The following is a 24,432-nucleotide window of genomic DNA, read 5'->3' as shown; positions in this document are numbered from 1 at the left end:
TCTGGGACTCTCCACCATTTGACCTTAGAACTGAAGAAGCTTCTCGGATGAGAGGTGAAACGTCTTCAAGTAACTTAAAGAAGTCCAGACGCTTTTCTTTGCAAGCTCCTTTGACTACGATGACCTGAATGACTGAGAACCTTCACAGACATTTATAGTATTTTCTTCAAGCTCACCTGTATGAGCTTGTAGGCTTACTTAAAAATACCTTGTCTTATTGAAAAGGACATGAACAGTGACACCACTAATAAATAACACAGCTGCTTATTTATTGTGACTTTGCTCAGTGAGCTTGGAGGTAGCATCTGAGCTCCCTGCACTAAACACATGCGTCTCTGGTTTTTAGTTGGAACAAATTTTTCATGAATTATACACAGCCCAGCAGTCTCTTTAATCCAAGACTTTGTAAAACCCAAACTATTTCCATATCACTGCAGACTACCTTTTATCTCTCTTATTTCATCATCATCAGAAAGAAGTGTTTCATACTGATAGTGCTTGTGTTGTTTTAGACATAAAGCGATAAAGGAAGCGCAAGTATTGACTTGTAATTTAAGCATATTTCATGTTGTTAAATTAATGAATTCAATAAATATCACCCACTCCGCTGTAAGCCTGTGCTGTGGGACCACACAGGGAGCAGTTTGCTATACACAAAAGAAACAGACCATAAACAGATCCATAGCTACTGTTTGCTCCTGTGTCATTCTCCTCAGCAAAGCTACACAATGTTATTGTAACACTGCAGAAAATTCATAAACTACACATGCATAATTATGCCTGTTTTATTTAAAGGAGCCCCTTGCAGATACACAAAATTCTATTACCTAATTGCATCAAAACACCTACACATAAATCTTTCTCTGCAGCTTTATATTAACCTACAACGCCATGCACATGCAGGAACATATAACTGAACTAGAGATGGCACGATACCACTTTTTTATGTCCGATACCGATACCGATATCATAAATTTGGATATCTGCCGATACCGATATGAATCCGATATAGTGTTTTTTAATCAACAAAACTGTTTTTAAAATATCTTTCTGCATTTTGTATAAGTTCATACTCAAGTTTAAAACAACAACTACACTAAAGCTATTCTGTTATACCTGTATGCAAAAAAAAAATATTTCATAGTTCAGCAATACTGATCAATCTAATAAACTTAAACCTACACCATCCTCCCTATTCTGGTATTTTAAAGAGTACTTAGCATAAATATTAAGCAACCTAACTAATAGGGTTCCAACTCCCAGCAACAACAAAAATAAATAAATAAAAAAATAGGGACCCACCCCTCACGCTCCACCTCATGATGCTTAATCGACGTAATCAACCTTAATTTGATGCAGTGTGAAAAAAAATACACAGAAATCAATTCTTTTTCAAGAAATATTAAATAGATTCAACATCTTTCTTCAACAAAATTGCAGACTGCACAGATGGTACCTTCCCAAAGGAAAAAGTACTATAGCTTACTAGGGTATATTAGACTTAACAGTTACTATATACAATAATGGACTTCTATACATTTTACATCAGATTAAAACTTTGGGTGTAAGATTCAGATAAATATTAAATAATTAAAAGCTCGACATTTTAAATGAGAATAAGAAAGAAAAGTATGTCTTTGTGCCCCCTTTTTCCTGTTCATGCCCTATCGGCCCCCCTGGCTAAACTTTCCTAGATCCGCCCCTGCACAGTTACCAGCCGTCAGCTACGTAGAAAAAGATCCTGGTGTAGAAAGTAATAATAAATAAATTCTAACAACAGCTGATCAAGCTTAAACGTGCTGCTGTTGTTTATCCACTGGTTTCCTCTTTCTGGTGCAAAGTGGGCCAAAAGCAAACTAGAGACACGGACTCGCGACAGAAAAGCCGATCAGCTGATCATTAAGCAGTTTCATGATTGAAGTAGCAGCCGGAGAGGCAGTCGGTTAAGCTTAACGCAGGAATGCTTTACAAACATTCAGAGATGGACTTACACACTTGCTTTACTTCTCTCGGGGATAACTTTGTCGGAGATGAAATGCCAGGTTGCTAGCGAAGCTCCAAATGCTATCCAGACCACCGACAGGTCCTGCATGCCACAGCCGCTCTATCACGTGATGCATACTGCTCCGACGTGCTAACGTTCTGAGGTGAGTTACGGCGTGTTGCAAGTTTTGTGAGGTGCTTTCGTGATATTTAATGGATCGGATTACATTTTTTATTTCTCTCCGATATCCGATCCAGTAATTTAGGTCAGTATCGGACCGATACGTAATATCGGATCGGTCCATCTCTAAACTGAACATGTTTGATTACTGAACATGGAGTGTACACACACACACACACACACACACACACACACACACACACGCGCATGCTGATAACTCCTCTCTCCAACAGTATCATTTCTTTTGCTGACTGACTTGTTTCTTTGTGGTACAATGGTGCAGACATCCACAGAGAATAATTATGTGACTGCCAGCACTTCTGCACCTCATAATGGCTAATCTAAAGATCATTAGTAACAGTATACGCTTGACTTGTGTTATTTATTAAGCCATTCTGCTTCCTATTAAAAACTTTGGCTAGAATGTGATTGATGCAATAGGGCCTCCATGCATGCATGTGTCCAAGCAGGCTCGCTGTTAACTAATGCATGTGCGATTTCCACCAGTCAAGGATCTTATTCGCGGATGAAATTGCTTTAATGCTGAAGTCACCGGCTAATTACGAAACATCAAAATTGACTTTCAGTTGCAATAAGGTAAAAACAACTTTTCTTTGCCACGGTGGGGGCAGGTTCCTACAGCTGGCTGAACATGCTACCTTTTGGAAACATTAATCGCCCCTAAAAATGTTTAAATTGTGCCCTCTGTGCTACACGTTTCCATCACTAAATTTCTTCACCGACCTATTCCGTTCCACTTTTTGACAATCCATTTAAAATGTTTCTGAAATATGTGCCAAAGATTTTTTCGTGTTGTGTGTAGTGTATCAAAGTAACTGGCAGGAATAGGAAGCCTTTCAAATATCACACTGTTATTCTCTGCAGTTGTAGCTATGTGACAAACATGACTGTTCCATTACTCATTATAGCACATGCTATGATTATTAAGACTTCATTGTTCTGTGAGAATTATGTGGAGCTGCCAAATGCTGATTTGAATAAAAGAGGTATGTTAAGTAGCATAAAAATAACAGATATTTGTGCTCTCGTTTCCCACTGCCAATTTAGCGTTGAGCATCGCCTAAACAAATTTAATTTATACAGTGTCTTGTTCCAGGGAAATAACCAGTTTTGTGTTGTCTAGTGTGTGACTCCAAGTCAAGTTGAACTAATTTAAAAATGATGGTATGTGTAGGAAATATATAAGGACAGCAGTGAAATGGCAGTGCTTCCTTAAAGAAAGTTTTATTTACCACTTATTAATTTGCATATTTATCTATACATTAGTAAGACAGAAGTCGATCAGAAAATTAGAAGCTGGAGTGGACTACAAAATATGCCTTTTGTCTTTTTATTACTGATTAATATTATTAACATTAACACCTAATATTAGTGATTGACACTACGTCTTATCAAAACTAACAGTGGACCTTCAAAAACTTCTGAAAAATAGCAAAGGTGAGGAACACAGAAATCTTTAAGTTGCTTATAAGTGTACACCTTAAGAACAGTATTACCCAAAAATATCAACCAAAGAAGCTCATAAATGATCTTTTCAATGCAGTTTTTCTTCCTCTCCACCATGTGTTTTTCTGTCTGTAGAATACAACATTCTCGCCCGAGGTATTTTAACAATATAATTATAGAGAAAGGGGGCAGCAAGAGAGAGCCTACAATAACAACAGCAGTTCTCAAAAAAGGTAAATGGCCAACCAAATCACCCTGACATTTCACGCTGATACTCTTTCCCTGATCCATAGAGCTGCCTACTGTATGAAAGCCAATGGAGATGGATGGGTCTGCTTGTCCCTGAACAATATAGGATGCAGTCAACCATACAACTAGTGATAAAAGTCGATGTTATCACCCTCAGGGCTTTTTCCCCTGGGTGAAGCTTTGCAGTGCTGCTGCCTTTTCACATCTAAGACCACCTCAATATGCTTTTGCACCTCATATACTCTGTAAAAAACAAAACAACCCTCTACCCATAAACTTTGTCTTGATGATGATGACAGGGGCAAAATGTCAAAGGGTGTTTGTCAATTTCTAAATGCCAGGTAAAGCAGTCCGTTGAACCACACACTGAAGAAACTGACACACATACATCACATTGATTTGGGTTTTTACACCTTTTAAATCCTCAAAACACAGCTCAGATACATTGATGCTGTAAACACAGGATTTTACATGATAGCAATGTTCAGGTAATTTAGTGTCTTGAAATGCATTGCTTGCTTATCTAGTAATTAAGATTTCATAAACACTAATGGACAAATGAATTTATCAGTGAAGTGCAAAAAAGGTAACCATGTCTTGCATGAACATGCATTCACATGAATCTGAAAAACAGAGTTGCACTTTCCTGAAGCAATATTTGCACTTGCCTGTAATATTGTGAGGACTGGCTTATGAATAACAACAAGACAGTAGAGCCATAGCTCCATATTATATTTTGCCTTCTATATTTTCTGGAATTTACAAATGTTATTTTTAAGTTTTTGTATATTCTATCTAAGTATTGTTTGCTTCTATATATCAATTCTGCTTTGTAATTCTAGGTAAGTATACCTATTTTATTTACTAGTACCAGCAAACAGTTTTTAAGGAGTAAAGTTGAAACTGTGGAAATGGTTCGTTCGGTGTGACTGTGTAGTAATGAAAAATGGTGTACATGGCTCATAGGCCCAGTAAAAGAGTCCCTTTACAAAATTTGATCAAATAGCCTAAGAAGAACATCGAGATTACTTTTTAATTAGGAGGAATAATCACTTGTACTGATTAGCTGTGATTATTCTTTAAAACCACCAGGGGGAAAGATCAGTGAGTGTGTCTTGATGTGTCTAATCAGTCTGATCACCGCACACCTATTTAACATACTACACTTGGATTGCTTTAAGCCCAATTTCTCTTTTAAATCAGTCTTATACTTTGTAGACGAGTGGTCCATTTGGTGCCATATGTGAGATAAACACTAACGAATAAGGTCGGTGCTGGAGTATTGGCGTTGCACATAAATTACCATATTAAACTCTATGTAATCAGATTTTCAGAGGGATATGTGATTTTTACCCCTGTGGGAAGGTTAAATTCACATTTCTTACTGCAGGAGTAAAAGATAGCAAGGGCATCTGGGAGCAGTAAGCCTGAGGCCGGCAGACTGCAATGTGTTGCTCAAGGACACCTGTGAGTGATGACATGCTTTGAATAGCCATTTTCACATCCTGCAAGAAAGAGTTAGAGGCAGATTAAAGACAAACTACTATAGACAGTTTGATTATATTTGATTATGATATTTTGTTGCTGGGTATTTTTTTTTTGTTCCCATTTTAAATATAAACTTATCAACTGAAACTGTCATGGTCCTGAGTCTGATGACTCAGTGTTTTGTATTTCCCTGTAATATTCTATGTTCTGGTTTATTCTGGTTATGTCTTTCGTTAAGATCTGCCATTTGTTAGGTTTCTGTTCTCTGCCTGCCCTGGTCTCACTTCTCTGTGTTCCCTCTGTCTGTCCATGATGTCATAGTGTCTGTCTGTTAAGTTCAGTGTCTAGTCCGAGTCTCTGTCGTGTATTTCCAGTTTTACTTTGAAGGTCCATGTCTTATGTGAATGTGTCTAGTTTTGCTTCCCTAGTCTCGTTAGCCCTGATTTCTCCCAGCTGTGTTTCCCTCCCGTCTCCTATTCGATTACTCCACTGTGTATATAAGCCCTGTGTTTCTCCCTTCCTGTCTTCAGGTCTCAGGTCTGTTTTGCTAGTTTTCCCAGTAAAGGTTATTCTTAGTTTCTGTTCATGCCCTCTCTGCCTCTGTTTGCACAATGCCTACAGAGTCAAACTGTATTTCACCACAGAACTTGTAACTGTGGCTCACATACCAGTGGTGTCGCTGCTTTCAGATAAAGTGATGATGCAATCCTTCGATTTCACGGCTCTCATGATGTGTCTCCTTCATATAATCGCCCTTGTGTACTCGTGTTTACATTTGCTGCATGTCTGTTCTCTAAAATCTCCTATTGACACCTCTATTAGCAAGCTAGTTCCAGGAGTGGCAGGGATGTAAAGATGAGACCCTCTTGTGTTTATAAAACAATTGCAATCCATAAATATTGCAATATGTACTTGCAATATGTACTTGAATATACAGTCATATGTACATTAGATCTTTGCAATTCACTGTTGTTAGAAAACAAACAAATTCACTTTGTGTTATCCTATGAGGTGGCATTACAGCCAATGTCTCTTGTGCACTGACTTCAAAAACCAAGGCCAGGTTTGGCCCCATAGAGTGAAAGCACATCTTTCCATATCTATTGATGTAGCCAATTAAACTGCACAGCACAACACAGTAGGGAGTATGTTTGCTTCCTCGACTCTTTGAGCTCAGCTGTTTTAACCCTTTTACTCCTAACATATAGTGCATTTAATAGTGAGCAACATATTAAAACAATGAAGTGTGCTCTGTTATTACAACCACATCTCTGAAAAATGGGATGTTTGGCATTCCTAAACTGTGTGAAATATGAAAGAGCATCCAACTGATAATTAGGTATGAGGTAGCCGACTGTAACACAATACAAGGGAAATGAATACAGCGCATCTCCCTTTTCCTTGATATTTTAATGTACCAATATGGAATGACATTTTATTCAACAACTGATACATTATATGGTCGGGTATAGTCAGTATTCGGAGTGTTCATTTCAAGTGCTTGTTTTAGCAAATTCTTTTTTCATTACACGCCATGGCTAGCTGCACACCTGATATGAAACCCAATAGTAAAAAAATGCTGTGCAAACACATACAGAAGAGCTGGAAATACAAGTATGATCAGCAGTATAATTGATTATAGACAAAGAAACAGGCCAGTCTGAAGCACCAGTGAAGCCAAACATTGTCAACATTATCAATTTAAATTACTGACTGAACCACACTGGGGCTGTGTAAAAAGAAGTTTAGTAGTGTAAAGCACAAGAAATACTGCAGCCGAGGCAAAGAAAACACTGATTGACTTACAGTAAACTTTTCATGATATATATATATATATATATATATATATATATATATATATATATATATATATATATATATATATATATATATATATATATATATATATATATATATATATATATAAGGGGTGCAACGATATTCGTATCGATATTGAACCGTTCGATACAGTGCTTTCGGTTCGGTACGCATATGTATCGAACAATACAACATTTGTAATTTATTTTATCAACTTTCCTTCTGACGATGCTGTCTGTGTTGAGCGCTCAGTGAATCTGCGTTCGACTACTCCGCCTAGGCTGCACTGTCGAGCGCAGATCCACTGAGCGCTCAACACAGACAGCATCGTCAGAAGGAAGAGCGCAGGGGACCTCCCCCACCCTCCCCCACCCTCATTCAGATCTGGCGTTTGGAATTATTTTGGTTTTCATGTGACGTATGACCCTGAAGGTAAGCAAGTCATGGACTAAAGTAAAACAGTATGTTGGATGTGCCATGCAATGCTCAATTACATGGGTGGGAACTAGTGTGTTAGCGCAGTTAGCTCGTTAACGTGTTGGCCGTCTAGCCCCATGCACGGGGCGATCGGCGGTAGCTCGTTAACGGAGATTTGCCGTGTTGTGGCGTTAAGGTCATTTCAACGAGATTAACCTGAAAGCACTAGTGGGAACACAACGAATATGACTGCACATTTACGCCGACATCATCCTAGTGCAAAGACAAAAACAACAAGCATGCTACTAACTTTAGCCGAGTCATTTAGACAGCTGTTAGCACATGATTCTCCTTATGCTGCTGAGAATATAGCCCAGAAGAAGCGGATAGTATAGCTTTTATTTTGGAAAGAGACATTTCTCTGTAATAAACTCTCTTTTCCAAAGATGAGTGATTCCTCAATAAGATACAGGGCTCGCAATATCGCTAGCCCGACGTCCCAGGGCTAGCGATTTTTTTCAGTCGGGCTACCAAAATCTATCTCTTCCCTGCCCGTCGGGCTATTGTAGGAAAAATATATGTCAATGCTTTTGCATTCTTTCAGAAATGTAGCTGGGTAATTATGTCATTGGCATCGGTGAGCCACTGTCAATATGTGACATATTGAAATCGCGTTTGAATTTGCGCTTGTTTTTTTGCTTTCACTTTGCAATCGTGTGAACTGTGTATAGAGAGCGACAGCACTGATCTGTGAGTGATGATAATTTGTGCACCAATTCCTCTGACATCGTCTTATTAATCGTTAGCTTACTATGCAAACATGACAAGTGAAATCTCCCGCAGCTTAAACATGTGAGAGGTTGATCGCGCAGAGAATCGCTGAGCTTATGTGAGTTCGTGTGTAAAAGCAGCAGGATATATATTTGACTACGATGACCTGGATGACTGAGAACCTTCACAGACAGATATATATTTTAGTTCTGCTGAGCCAAATAAGACAGGTCAGGGTGAAGAAGTGACAGCCAAAGAAAAGCTTACCACAAAACGGAGAAGTTATGACAAATCAGACTATAAGGCAAAAAGAAAGTGCAGCTTTATGGTTTCATGGACAAAAGAATTTCTGTGGCTGCAATATGACGAGCTAAATAACCAGGGCTGCACATAAGTGGTCCGCAGGTGCCTATTCGCTGTCAAAATAAAAAACACGCACAAGGGTTAGGGTTAAATTAAAAAACTGTACTTTTGAGTTAAAATATATATTTATAATTTTAATAAATGACAAATTAAAAAGGCATGAACATTTTTTTTGTATCGAAAAAATATCGAACCGTGACACCAAAGTATCGAACCGAACCGTGAATTTTGTGTATCGTTGCACCCCTAATATACATACATACACACACACACACACACACACACACACACACAGGGGCAAAAAAGTATTTAGTCAGCCACCGATTGTGCAAGTTCCCCCACCTAAAATGATGACAGAGGTCAGTAATTTGCACCAGAGGTGCACTTCAACTGTGAGAGACAGAATGTGAAAAAAAAAATCCATGAATTCACATGGTAGGATTTGTAAAGAATTTATTCGTAAATTAGGGTGGAAAATAAGTATTTGGTCACCTCAAACAAGGAAAATCTCTGGCTCTCACAGACCTGTAACGTCTTCTGTAAGAAGCTTTTCTGTCCCCTACTCGTTACCTGTATGAATGGCACTTGTTTGAACTCATCATCTGTATAAAAGACACCTGTCCACAGCCTCAAACAGTCAGACTCCAAACTCCGCCATGGCCAAGACCAAAGAGCTTTCGAAGGACACCAGGAAAAGTATTGTAGACCTGCATCAGACTGGGAAGAGTGAATCTACAATAGGCAAGCAGCTTGGTGTGAAAAAATCAACTGTGGGAGCAATCATCAGAAAATGGAAGACATACAGGACCACTGATAATCTCCCTCGATCTGGGGCTCCACGCAAGATCTCATCCCGTGGGGTCAAAATGATCATGAGAACGGTGAGCAAAGATCCCAGAACCACACGGGGGGACTTGGTGAATGACCTGCAGAGAGCTGGGACCAAAGTAACAAAGGTCACCATCAGTAACACACTACAACGGCAGGGAATCAAATCCCGCAGTGCCAGACGTGTTCCGCTGCTGAAGCCAGTGCATGTCCAGGCCCGTCTGAAGTTTGCCAGAGAGCACATGGATGATACAGCAGAGGATTGGGAGAATGTCATGTGGTCAGATGAAGCCAAAGTAGAACTTTTTGGTATAAACTCAACTCGTCGTGTTTGGAGGAAGAAGAATACTGAGTTGCATCCCAAGAACACCATACCTACTGTGAAGCATGGGGGTGGAAACATCATGCTATGGGGCTGTTTTTCTGCCAAGGGGACAGGACGACTGATCCGTGTTAAGGACAGAATGAATGGGGCCATGTATCGTGAGATTTTGAGCCAAAACCTCCTTCCATCAGTGAGAACTTTGAAGATGAAACGAGGCTGGGTCTTCCAACATGACAATGATCCAAAACACACCGCCCAGGCAACAAAAGAGTGGCTCCGTAAGAAGCATTTGAAAGTCCTGGAGTGGCCTAGCCAGTCTCCAGACCTCAACCCCATAGAAAATCTGTGGCAGGAGTTGAAAGTCCGTGTTGCTCGGCGACAGCCCCAAAACATCACTGCTCTCGAGAAGATCTGCATGGAGGAATGGGCCAAAATACCAGCTACTGTGTGTGCAAACCTGGTAAAGACCTATAGTAAACGTTTGACCTCTGTTATTGCCAACAAAGGTTATGTTGATGTGGCGTACAACACTAGAGGCCAACTCCAAGCCCATAGCACAAGTCACCATCAAGTGCGGGATCTACCAAGGAGATGCTCTGTCCCCACTGCTGTTCTGCATAGGCCTGAACCCCCTCAGTGAGATCATTAACAAGACTGGCTACGGATACCGACTACAGAACGGAGCAGTTGTCAGCCACCTCCTGTACATGGATGACATCAAGCTGTATGCCAAGAGTGAACGAGACATCGATTCACTGATCCACACTACCAGGCTATACAGCAATGACATTGGAATGTCGTTCGGACTGGAGAAGTGTAGTCGGATGGTAACAAAGAGAGGGAAGGTAGTCAGAACTGAGGGGATTGAACTACCAGAAGGCAACATTGCAGGCAAATGGGAACCATGAAGAGGCCGCTAGAAAGGCTGCAACCACCAAGTACCTGCAGAGGGTCAGGCAAGTCCTGAGGAGTCAGCTGAATGGTAAGAACAAGATCCGGGCCCTGCCCGTGATCAGGTACCCTGCTGGGGTAATAGGCTGGCCAAAGGAGGAGATAGAAGCCACTGACATAAAGACAAGAAAGCTCCTTACCATGCATGGAGGGTTTCACCCCAAGTCCAGCACCCTGAGGCTGTACGCTAAGCGGAAGGAAGGGGGCCGGGGACTGGTGAGTGTCAGCACCACAGTCCAGGATGAGACAACGAACATCCAAGAATACATTGGGAAGATGGCCCCAACTGACCGAGTGCTCAGTGAATACCTCAGGCAGCAGAAACCCAAGAAAGAGGAGGGAGACGAGGAACCATCATGGAAGGACAGGCCCCTGCACGGTATGTACCACCGGCAGATAGAGGAGGTGGCTGATATCCAGAAATCCTACCAGTGGCTGGACAAAGCTGGACTGAAAGACAGCACAGAGGCACTAATCATGGCAGCACAAGAACAAGCTCTGAGTACAAGATCCATAGAGGCTGGGGTCTATCACACCAGGCAAGACCCCAGGTGCAGGCTGTGTAAAGATGCCCCAGAGACAATCCAGCACATAACAGCAGGGTGCAAGATGCTAGCAGGCAAGGCATACATGGAACGCCATAACCAAGTGGCCGGCATAGTGTACAGGAACATCTGTGCCGAGTATAACCTGGAAGTCCCGAGGTCAAAATGGGAGATGCCCCCAAGGGTGGTGGAGAATGACCGAGCTGAGATCCTGTGGGACTTCCAGATACAGACGGACAAAATGGTGGTGGCTAACCAACCGGACATAGTGGTGGTAGACAAACAGAAGAAGACGGCCGTAGTGATCGATGTAGCGGTTCCGAATGACAGCAATATCAGGAAGAAGGAACACGAGAAGCTGGAGAAATACCAAGGGCTCAGAGAAGAGCTCGAGAGGATGTGGAGGGTGAAGGTAACGGTGGTCCCCGTGGTAATCGGAGCACTAGGTGCGGTGACTCCCAAGCTAGGCGAGTGGCTCCAGCAGATCCCGGGAACAACATCGGAGATCTCTGTCCAGAAGAGCACAGTCCTGGGAACAGCTAAGATACTGCGCAGGACCCTCAAGCTCCCAGGCCTCTGGTAGAGGACCCGAGCTTGAAGGATAAACCGCCCGCAGGGGCGTGCTGGGTGTTTTTTATTTATATATATATATATATAAGCAGTGTTGATAGGCAGTTCTGCATGCAACATATCAGTCCTTGTACTGTTGATCAAACTGAAAATTGTTAGGCCTTACTGATACAAACAAGGGAAAGGATATTGTTTGGCTGCTTTTTTACTTTTTACTTTCTGAGAGTTTACTGGACATTTTATTGTTAATGTTCAGCATTTTTCTCCCTCTCTCTTTCTCTTATGACAACTTCAGTGTTTTTTCTTGATACTACTGAAGGAAAACATTATTCTGTACAAGTGGAAGCAAGAGAGCTACAATATGCTGATTGCAAATACTTGGTATACACCTATCAATTTAGAATGTGTGATTTACTGCCAGCTACATGGCAAGAGCAAAATTGCCCAAATTGCACATTTCATAAATCTGACAGTAATTTTTCTTGCAAACTTATTTTCTTTGCAAAGTGAGAACATTCTTATGCATATTTTTGTGAAAACATCAATACATGATATGACAACAGATTGTGAATCCAGTGCATTACACTGCAAGTAGTTCACACAAACCCCTTCAATTTCTCTCATTCTTTTACTTTTGATTCAGGGACTTGATGCTATTGTAAAGTACCGCTTTCTTTGGAAAATGGTGATTCACTGTGGCTTCAAGTTCAATTGGCTGCACTGAAGCAAATAAAAACCTTCTGCAACAGTTTGGTACCACCAAGCATTTCAGATGATCAGAGGTGAGCCACCAGTTGTGCATCATCACCAGTACCCTGGTTATTATTATTATCAGACCCTCTGTCATCAAGATTTTACCGTCATTACAGGCAATCCAACATCTTTAATCAAACCTTATGATTGCCGCTGATTAGAGGTGAAGCTAGCCAATCAGCTCCACTCAGAAATCAAGGTAGCCGAGATGCCTTCCTTGACCTCAAACATATTCTCCCTCTTAACGCAGGAAGGGGGGGGGGGAAACATACTGGGAGTGAAAACACGTTTCCACTCATATTTTCCACACAGGGGATGTTTCAGAGAAGTGGTAACAGCAGTCAGCCTCATATATGTCCTTCATGCCAGAACTGAGGAGAGGAACTTGGATGAGAGTGAGTTAGTGGCAGACAGAATAAGAGTAACTCTGAAAGAGTGGGCGAGGGACAGTGACAGTGACAACAAAAGCAATTAATGAAAACAATGCCTGAATTCCCTGATGCGCTTAAATTGTCCACTCTCCTGATACTTACCTGCATTTCTATGCTGTGCATGCGCTCTCCAGCTGCTATCAAGGCTAAATATATATCACTTATCAAGCTAACTGATTTCTCTCGAGAGGTAGTGAGAGAGAGCAAGAATAAAAGGGACAAGAAATACTGGCACAGGTACGATTGCTTGCCAAGAAAAATGGCATCTATCAACTCTAGCTGAGTTCAGTGTTCATTCACAGTTGGATTCCAGCCATGCATATACAGAGGAGGAAAGGGAGACGATAGCTGCGCTTGTTGTCATGTGTCCTCCTCCATCCACCATCTGTGATAATATAAAACATTGTATTTTGCACATTATTCAGTGCTGATTCTATTGTCGCAATCACTCATAATTGTTGCAGATTCAGTGGAAGTTTGTCTTTTTGTTCATGAAGCTCATTTGGTTCTGAAGCTGTTATTTTTATTGGAACCTTTATTGGAGCATTTGCATATCTCTGACAGATGTGGAATTATATAAACACTAGCAGGCTCTTGATTTTAACACACTCAAAAGTTAAATTAACATTGATGACTCCGCAGTCTAACAGAACTCTTGCTGCGCTGATCAATGCCAGTGGTGAGAGCCTGAGGCATAGCGTGTGTGTGCATAGGTATGTGTGTTACAACAGGCACATGGAGGCAGCATGAGCGTGCAAACAAACACTTTGCGGCATACGTCTCTTTCTGTGCTGCGTGCCACTCCATTAACTGTAGCTGCAGAGCAGTGACTGGTCTCTGGCTCCTCTCCAGGCGTGAGTAGTCTGACTGCACAGGCATCTCCCTGCTCTACCCATCATAGCTCAGCATGGCACAGCAGGACTTAGCAACACTGCAGGGCCTCAAAGGTAAGCATACTTGTGCAAGAATCCAGCGAGAAATCCAGCTGCAAGTCTGGCTTCAGCCTCTAAATCATCGGTGCCCATGGTTGACCTTTTGTAGCTGTCTCTTTCTCTCTGTCTTTATATGGGCATATATGTGCAACATCCAGATACAGACAAACAAACTGGTGTTGGCCAATCAACTGGTTATAGTAGTGGTGATCGACCAGAGCAAAAGGGCTGCATAGATACATCTAACTATATAGAGTGATAGCAACATCAGGAAGAAGGAACACAAGCTCAAGAGAAGGGTGAGTGAAGATGTTGAGGGTGACAGCAACAGTGGTCCCTGTGATGACTGAGCTCTCAGGGCACTGATCCCAGTAAGGAAATGGGCAAAAAACGAGATTGTCTTTGTATGAATGCATATAAATTTAATTTAGGTCACCTACCAAAGTTCATGTGAAAGCCACAGTAACATTTCTATAAAGAAGCACAAGTAAGGTGCATAGATACCAGAAATTTAGCAAGGACCCCACTTCCACCTGGTTATCAAAGTGGTTGCCAGTTTTTATGGCTTAATCAGGAACTACCATTCTGATCATGAAGAGGGAAAAACAAACACTGGGAGGGAATTGAAGGAATGGAAATTATGCTTGTATTCTCTACACACTAAATTCTTAAGGGATGAAGGAATGAATTAAGAGCAGTGGGGTGTCAGGTATATCTGTCTGGGAGCTGTAATGGTTCACAAACCTCATAAAAGGGCATTGTAACAGATTTTTGCCTTGGTCTGGACTGGCTCCCATTTGTATATATGTTTGAATAAACAGACTTCTGTAAGTACCGCAAGGAGTGCCACCTTTCTTCCACTACTATGGTAGGGAGTTGTTGAAGTTGGAGATAGAGTGGGTTTTAGTAGTATTAATCGGATTGTCTATGAATCCAAAGCTTGAAGGTTTAATCCCTGGCTCTCCTGGTCTGCATGTCAAAGTATCCTTGGGCAAGATGCTGAAACCAACATCGCCCCTGACACCTTTCTGACTGAGTGTGCATGAATGTTAGTGACAGAAAAAGCCCTTGTGTGAATCTTGTCACACAAGGGCTACACGGCACTACAGAATAAGACCTATAGTAAGAAAATGCGTTCAATGCTCAAATATAGTAATAATAATAATAATAATAATAATAATAATAATAATAATAATAATAATAATGGATTGGATTTATATAGCGCTTTTCAAGGCACCCAAAGCGCTTTACAATGCCACTATTCATTCACTCTCGCATTCACACACTGGTGGAGGCAAGCTACGGTTGTAGCCACAGCTGCCCTGGGGCAGACTGACAGAAGCGAGTAGGGATGGGTATTGATAAGATTTTAACGATTCCGATTCCATTTTCGATTCTGTTTAACGATTCGATTCTTTATCGATTCTCTTATCGATTCTTTTTTTTTTTTTTTTTTAAAAGGAGAACACTAAGGTCGATTAGCTCAGAACTTTGTTTTATATCTTCTCTTTGAACAAGATAGAAATTTAGGAGTAACATGGCCTTACAAACCCAACAGTGAGATCTTGAGAGATCCAGCCTACGGCTCTTCAATGGGGTGTCACAGGGTCCCCAGGAAAAAAAAAAAAATTGTAAATGTAAAATAATAAAATAAATATTCTTGTGAGACATATCACATATTGACGGGGTCGGGTTATGTTAAAAAGTATAAATTGTTATACTTTGTTCATTGGTTCAAAGGTACCCCACACTTCTTTTTTTGTTTGCTTGTTTGTTCTGGTGTATTTTTCATTTGAACTGTTACTCTGCCAGAGTACTCATATTTACAAGATGGCATTGAACGCCCCATTGGTGTATCAGGAAAACTATTTTGTACGTATGTTCCTTGAAGGGGATTGAAGTCGTTCTTTTTTCCACCGCAGCGAAGGGCTAGGAGTAGGAGAGGAGCTGCTGTATGTTTTTGTTATCGAATCGATCTGATTGTGAAATAAAGCATATGCAGTGAGAAAGCAACTCCAGGAGTCATCCCTGCCTTAAAGCTGCAACATTCTTCTGTAGCAATAACAAAGTATAACATAAATTGTTCTGTGGCAATTACACAAGAATATCCAGTAATGTCCCTGCCTACAATTAAACACATTCACTTACCAAAAATCGGGGGCATCTGCTGTGGCAAATGGGTGCAAGCCTTTGACCACAAACTTAGACACTGCTCGGTGACATTAGTCTATCCTGGCCTGAAAGGAGACGCTACCGGTAGACTGCAGCGAGAACTGTCAGCGAGCGCCAGCCAGACTCTGTCTGTCTCTCTCATCATGGTCACCTACATGTACAGTAATGGCAGGTCTTGTAATAAGGCAGATTGCGCTAACATAATATGCACTGTTAGTTGATTATTTACCTGCCGCATTAACGGGAGAGGACGTGCAAACGTTAGCGCTGCTGCTGGGTTGAGAGTCACGAGTCCGGAGCGGAATTAAAAACGCGTGTCATCGCGTGTTTTGTGAGCAAATGCTTTTGCATATTCGTAGTGTTTCCTCCCTTAAATGAAATATCTACTTTGCAAGTTGCCCTGTGTCATCGGTTCTCATAAAGTATAATCAAACTTTTGAGCGTTTGAGCCGCTTAGGCGCCATGTTTCCTGCCAGGTAAATGACGCTCCGCAACGTGGTGACGTCATTCGGGGCGACTGGAATCGATAAGGGAATCGTTTGCAAAAATGGCAAACGATTCCAAGGAATTGAAACAGTGGGAACCGGTTCTCAACAAGAACCGGTTTTTGATACCCATCCCTAGAAGCGAGGCTGCCATATCGCGCCATCGGCCCCTCTGGCCAATGCCAGTAGGCGGTAGGGTAAAGTGTCTTGCCCAAGGACACAACGACCAGGACAGAGAGCCCGGGGATCAAACCGGCCACCTTCCGGTTACAGATACGCTTCCCAACCCCCTGAGCCACGGTCGCCCCATAGTAGAAAATCATGCAGCAGTTCCCCAAAGAGATCGTAGAGTGATGCAAGGACCTGTTCCTAGTCTGACGTAGCTTCATTCAGAATTAGTCACACACACACACACACACACACACACACACACACACACACACAAAACTTTCTTCCAAGATTTTAGGCCGTTTGTTACCATTTTCTCTCCACAACTTCATTTAGTTGGGTCTGGGGGCTGATTGCCCATCTGGGGTTATTGTTGTCTGGGCCAGGGGGTATAGAGTGTGTATGGCGACAGTGAGTGTGTGTACGGCTGACGGGGGGAAAAAAATATATTAAAATTTTAAAAATTACACTTATCCCCTATCTCTCCTCTATCAGTTTGATTACCTCTAAACCCCCCACATAAGCCTTATGAAGAGTAATGAAAAAAAATGGGAGTCAGTGCTTTGGAAGTAGTGCACTGTGATCGAGCTAGGCTGAAGTTACCTTTGGGCGCTGAAGGAACCATACTTCATTCATTCTCCTCGCCTGGAAGAGTCACTATAAACTTCAGAGAGTCTTTAAGGCGCCTTTGGGGGTTAACCTCAGAGTTAGGTGAGAGTATGTTATGGACCAAATCCAATAGAGATCAATACAGCTTAGCGATAGAGCTGAAGCAAGCAGTGAGCTATTCTTTTTTCTCATCTGCAGCCAGGCCGCCACAATCAACACTAAACCAAGCAACGGGTTTTTAAAAGTGCACTTAAGCTAATGGAGTCATGTCATGGATTCAAATGTGCTGACCCTCTGTGTTTTTTAATTACATAATTTAACTAAATTAAAAGAGTCATTAACAGATTTTTTTAACCAAGTGTTGATAGCCTTAATTGTTCTTGAGGGAGATTTTGAGTGTACGTTCACCTTTGAACAACAGCAAGTGCAGGCCTTTAACTTTAGTAAGAGAGTTTAACAGTGGAATCCCAGATCTTTATATAAATAGATTAGTTTAATGCATTTCAAAAGAAGAAGGCAAACCACATTGATTTCTAAACATCAGTGTAACACCTTTGGAATAACTTGGAACGTGCATCACTATATGTCCCCATTACTGCTCTGTTCTTCTGTTTCAATAGCATTTTTACAATTGTGTGTGAAACTGGAGATTTTCAGCTGGCACAATATTTACATATTGAAGTTTTGTATTGACATTTCTGATGTATCCACCGGACAGATCACATAACATCACGCATCAGCATTTCACTGGAACTCCCTTAACTTATGCTAGAAGGAGAACCAAGCTGTTTGAAGGCACTCAAACAATAAGTTGAATTTGTTTGCTGTAGTTTGCGACTTATGTGATTTAAGTAGCTGTTAGAAAAGTCAACTTGATATAGTTTTCTCTGGCAGCCTTATAATCCTTTATTTATTTTTCAGGGTTAGATATGCTGTTCTTTATTCAAAACTTGGTAATTATTTAATTTCAAGATCCACCTTGAGAAAACCTCACACTTAAAAAGTGTGCTGTTGCAAAGAGAAAGAAAGAACTGTATTCAAATGTGTTTCTACATTGGTATTCCTTTCAAAAATAATGAATTGCCACGACTCAGATGGAAGACATGCAATTCCATACTAGCGACCACAGGTTACTGTTTGTATAGTGAGGCTAAAAAGCCTCATGAATACCAAGTATGACGACAGCACAGATCTGAATGTAGACATATCCGGTAATCCTTGATAAGAATGGCTTTCCTATAATAAAAAAGGTTTTCTTTTTACTAAATGCAAATAATAGAAGATGACAAATTTTATTCCATAATCTTCCAGGGCTTAGTACACTACTATCGTATTTCTATAGGCAAATATTTGAAGTATTTATAACTTTATTGAAAGATAATGCTACTTTTCTGCAATCCTTTTTGTGAAACATGCAGTGGGGCACAACTCCATAATTCTCTGTTCTCCGAAATAACACTGAGATACGCTATTAATGATACATGAATGTAATTACATTTCTCAGAGCATTTTGCCTAATATGCCAAATGAATGGGGAAGGAGAATGATGAGAACACAGCAGGCATTAATTAGTCTCATCCATGAGCAAAAGAGCTTCTATTTTGCAGAGCGGCAGTGTTATTGCTTCAAGTTGATACAAGTTCAGATTGATGCAAATGAATTACTTCAAATGCATTTTGGCTGTCTGATTTAATAGGACAAAATTTAATGTGTTTTCCCAGTGCAGGAAAAAGGAGGGATTATTAAGTAATTTGACTCTCTCACACGTTGGATGGAACATAGCCTGTAGAAACCAGTATTTCTTTTGAACTGAAGGGTTTTTGTGAGTCTGTGGTGACAGAAAGCCATCATCAATGAATGTCAAAAAACAAACTAATCCTGTTAAGTTGTGGAGATTGTTCTACAAAGGCTGGACAATAACCAGAAAGGCACACTTGCTCTGAAAGGAACGTGTAAATAGTCTATCAATATACAATCAGTGCATTTGTGCCCCGAGTCCCAACATAAGATGCTGAAACTGCTGACTGCTTTCATGATCTGATCTCATCACCAGCCCTGATAAGATCTACATGAGTTGAAAAAAATATATCAAAATTCCAAATAATTAGGCCCAAGTTACACAGGCTTGGAGATTTATCAGCATATGTCTGGCAACCACTGATCATGAGGGACAATTGCAGTGGACCACTGGTTGCTTGAGGTTGCTGAAGTAGCTAAGAAGAAAAAAAAAAGAAAAAAGAAAAAAAAAAAAAGGTATATACACTGCAATAAAACTCTTTGTGATTGCTTTGGTCGGTGTCACCAGTTTGTGCGGATGATGTAAATCAGGTGTGGGGGAACTCCAGGCCTCAACGACCAGTTTCCTGAAGGTTTTAAATGCATCCTTAAACACAGCTGATTTAAATGGCTAAATTACCTCCTCACCTTGTCTTGAAGCTCTCCAGAGGCCTGGAAATGAACTAATCATTTGATTCAGAGTAAGTAAGATATAGAGTAAGTGAGGGTTTTTAGACAAGTCCGCAGTTATATGCAAACTATGGGCTACCATGGCCATCTGCTGCGACCAAAGCACATTGACAAATTACTTAGATTCTAGGGTTGAAATAATTCCAGTTTTTTGTTTTTGCCTTTTTGCATTTAAGATCTTTTATAAATTGTTGTATTTGATGTGCTTTTCACTTAGCTGCCACACTTAGTGAAAGGCTGCCAATAAAATCTTCATTTCCTGAAGAAAGACGTCATAGTGCACATGGATCAGAAATTAGAGCAATGATCTATGGCTTAAGTGAGTGTGGTTACCTCCTTAACTGCAGTACAGCAGAGGATAAATTATATTTGTTTCTACTTTGACTACTAGTGATGACTGCACAAGCCTGTTAAAGACAAATAAAACAGAAACCAGTAGTCTATAAAACTAAGTAAGAGACACATTGCAGTTCTCCAGCATGGTTTTCCATTCATCAGTAATGTCTGTTGACATCATTTTCCAAACAGCTGGGCAAAGGACACACACAGACACGTACACAAGCATGCACACTCGCGTACACATGCGGATGGTAAAAAGAAATCAAATTTTCCAGGATCCTTAAACCTTTTACAAAGAGCAAAAAGACTGCAACCCAAAGTCTAATCAGTCAGGAGTTTAAATATTTCATATTTCCTAAAAGTAATTTATTGTCATGAGGCTAAACATCGTAGCTTTATACAGGTTAACATTTCTAAAAACAGGCTAAATAATGAAACAAAACATTAGTCAAAGTCTGAGACAAAAAGAGGGTAAACAGTTTAAGACAAAGTGTTTTTTGAGTGTGAGAAAGTCTTCATCTAAAGCATCTAAGCAAAGTTCAGGCATACAGGACATTTTATAATCTTTTGCTTTTATCTAATAAGAGCTGTAACAAAGTCCTGGTGTGTCTTTTTCCTGCTGTTGTTCAAATTTTGATAAGTAAAAAAAATAAAAAAAAAATAAAAGGTGTTTCAAGCACCTAAAGGCAGAGACATGACACGTATAGAAGCCAAACAGCCATTGTGATCCTCAAAGGGAGCGCTAATCAGGATTAAAAAGGCTGAACGTTATCAGGATGAGGAAGCATGCCAGGTATGTGACCTGACCCTGCAAACCCTCTCTCTCATTCTTTGATATCTGTGAATAAATGCTGAGTGTTTTGAATATCTGTTATACTCACATTTAAAGCATGGATTTGTAGTCTCGGTGTTTCATATCAGCGTATTTTAAAAATCATTGCAAACAGTCAGTTACAGTAGTCTTTTGAGATGAACCTTTGTAAGCTTGAAAATGACTGAGGGGGAACAAACAACTGCATCAAATGTGTCAGACTTTGAGTGGGAGGTATTCGACAATAGATTTTAGGTAACAATTTTTAATGTTTCATGTTGTTTTCATCACCATTATAGTTTTATTTTTATATTTTATTTGTGGAAGTGTCAATTCCAGATGTTAAAAAAAAGGGTTATTAGGGATGCATGACTACCAACACCAGTATTTGCCTTAAGCCTACCTCCTACTGTTTCAGCTGATAGGTGAATAACAAGCAATGTCTGCAGTATACTTCTCTTATTAGAGAATTAATAATAAAAACTATGGTCTGCTAAACTTTTAAAAGAAGTTCACTAATGCTGGCAACAAGAAATATAATGGATCAAGTTTGCAGCCAGCACTGAAGAAACAAGAGTAAATGTCCAGAGACAAAACATGGATTGTAAAATTACAGAAGCAGGGAAGCTTTTGCCTGCATCTCCTCAGCATACCAGAGCCACGCCACCAAAACTAATGAAACCTCATCCACCTAAGCTGCATAACAGATCAGGAGCAGCAACAAATATTGTTATACTGTTATTTTGTCACTGTCCCCAAGTGAACTACATCTGACAAAAAATGAGATGACATTTTCAGAGTTTTCTGGGAATGTATTTTCTTCACTAATCAGTATTATCGACAGGTACCCAAATTTAAAAATTTGTACTTTTGATTGACAAAAAGTGTCATCAGCGCTTCCCCAAAGATCACTTCAATTTCTCAATGGGGGCATTCGCAATTATCAAATACCATAAAATAAAGAGTGAAATAACAAGGCCGACACATGCTGAGTACATAAAGGATTTCATGCTAAACTATGTGTAAAGCTGAGCTGTTACTGTTGATGTTAGGAAAAAAACAGGGGTAGTCATTTTGAATTAAATACCTTCAGAATGATCATCTAGTTGTAATGTATGTACACACTCAGGATACCTCGATATGGTCACTTTATTATGTACAGCTGTTCATCACTTGTTAACGCAAGTCATCCAGTCAGATAACAGGAACCTAATGTTTAGGCATGTAAACATGGTCAAGGTGAAATGTTAAAGGTCAAACTGAACATCTGAAAAAGAAACAAAAAGTCAAGGAAGGAGGAGGAAAGGTAATTCAAGTGACTCTGAATGTGCGACTGTGGGGCTGCTACCGGGATTTTCCATTTCTACGGTTTGTAAAGAATGGGGTGGGAAAAATCCAGTGAGCAGCAGGTCTCTGAAAATGCCTTGTTGATGCCAGAGGTCAGTCAAGAATGGCCAAACTGCTTCGAGCTTATAGAAAGGTGACAGTAATTCAAATAAGAATTCATTAAAAGTCAAGGTCTGCAGAAGAACATCTCTGAACACATAACACATTAAAACAAGTAGTAGATGGATTACAATAGCAGCATCACAGTTTTCCACTCCTGTCAGCAAAGAACAGGAAACTGAGGCTACTATTTACAAGGATTCACCAAAATTGGCCAACAGAGGATTGGAAAAAACCTGATTTTGGGTAAACAACATGAAAGCATGGCTATTTCTGACCTTGTAGCACTGTTTCACAATAGTGATTGTGGTTTAATGATGTGAGGGATATTTTCTTGGGACACTTTGGACCTCTTAGTACTGAGTAAGTATAATTTCAAAGCCATAGCTTATCTGAGTATTGGTGCTGTCATAGCCATCCTTTTATAACCAAAGTGTAACAATCCTCTGATGGCTGCAGGATAATTTATCATGTCACAAACCTCAAATCATATCAAACAACATCAGATAATTGCCTTGAACATGACTCAAATGGCCTCCATAGTCACCAAATCTCGGTCCAAAAGAGCGCATTTGGAGGGTGATGGAATGGGAGACTCGCGTCACAGATATGCAGTGAGGAAATCTGCAGCAACTTTGTGACACCATCATGTCAATATGGACCAAAATCACTGAGATAGGTTTTTGGCACCTCATTAAATCAGTGTTACAAATAACGAAAGCAGTTCTGAAGGTCCAACCCGATATGAGCAAAGTGTAGCTAATAAAGTGTTTGGTGAGTGCATATCCAGCCAATAAAATCTAATTAATGGAAGTAGCCAGTGTTTTTCTGTTGTGCCACATAATTTCTGTCCTGTTTGCTACAGAGCTGAAAGCTAAAACTGCTATTTTTAATTTTGTTTCATAAAAAAAGACCTCTTTGTTTCCAGTGGCACAAAATGAAACCAGCACAATCAACAAAAGAAATATCAGCAACCAGACAATCTGGAAGTGATATCAGCACAGATCTTCACAATAAGTCCCTAAAAAAATCATTTTAAAAACCCTGACAGTTCAAAAGATGGAGAGAGAAAGGCAAATCATAGGGAAAGAGCTGAAAGTAGAAAAAAAAAAGGCTGCAATAGCAACGCGAGAAGTTGATTTTCTACATTTGCTGACACTACCATGAATGCATATCTTATCATTGAAGGTAATTGAAAATGATGATAAACTTTGATTAAGGTCAGAGTTCTGCAAAACCTACTCTGAATAATGAAAGTTTATATAATCAGGATTTTCTTGCGTGGGCAAAACCTTGTATGAGTTTGATTTCCACAGTCGTCATTACACTGTCCATTTCTTGTAGGTGCAAATTACACTATGCCTCTGTACCCTTGCCGGTTTTCATTACATTACTGATGCAACACACAAGAGCTGAACTACACAATCATCAAGGAACATCGTTAAAAATGTTCTGCTAGAATCTGATAAATCGGAGGTTCTCACAACATTAAGTGCCAGAAGAAAATCCCCACTTTGATTACCATTAATTTGAATACCATAAATGCATGCGAAAGTCAATTATTCAAACATTATGCGAATGAAGAATCTTTTGTCCATTAATAATCAGAAAACAGTGCGGCTGAAATATCTGACTGGGTATATCTTCAGAGACTTGGAAAATGTAAGTGTGCGATTTGCACTAGTTTACAGTGTAACTTTAAAGAAATTTCCTGGACACAGTTTGAACATTTACTGAATTAATTAATTTAAAAAAAAATCTTTATTTTAAACAAAACCTTTCAAGCCAACAAAAGATTTTTAATAAGCCACTGCTCCTTTAAAAAAGAAAAAAAGTTAACATAAACTGCGGGTAGATGGCTGGA

General features: G+C 40.1%; 1 protein-coding gene across 5 annotated transcripts in view; it reads right to left on the bottom strand.

Annotated features, from left to right (window-relative positions):
• Positions 1-24,432, bottom strand: part of fstl4 (follistatin-like 4) — a 225,842-nt gene that overhangs the window by 159,496 nt on the left and 41,914 nt on the right. Inside the window, exons 1-2 of one of the 5 annotated variants that reach the window (XM_082548889.1) lie at positions 16,474-16,859; positions 16,221-16,395 (exon numbers count right to left, since the gene is read on the bottom strand). The exons of 3 other annotated variants lie outside the window; for them this stretch is intronic. In XM_082548889.1, coding sequence (XP_082405015.1) covers positions 16,221-16,236 — 16 coding nt within the window. In that variant the 5' untranslated portion in view covers positions 16,237-16,395; positions 16,474-16,859. Of the gene's footprint in view, positions 1-16,220; positions 16,860-24,432 lie in introns of those variants that run through there. One more of the 5 variants, XM_082548888.1, reaches the window with a different exon arrangement.

This window comes from Aulonocara stuartgranti (assembly GCF_965226115.1).
Source record: "Aulonocara stuartgranti genome assembly, chromosome: 10".
Taxonomy (NCBI): domain Eukaryota; kingdom Metazoa; phylum Chordata; class Actinopteri; order Cichliformes; family Cichlidae; genus Aulonocara; species Aulonocara stuartgranti.
Note: the sequence above shows the minus strand (reverse complement) of the source record. Positions and strands in the feature narration are given on the sequence as shown.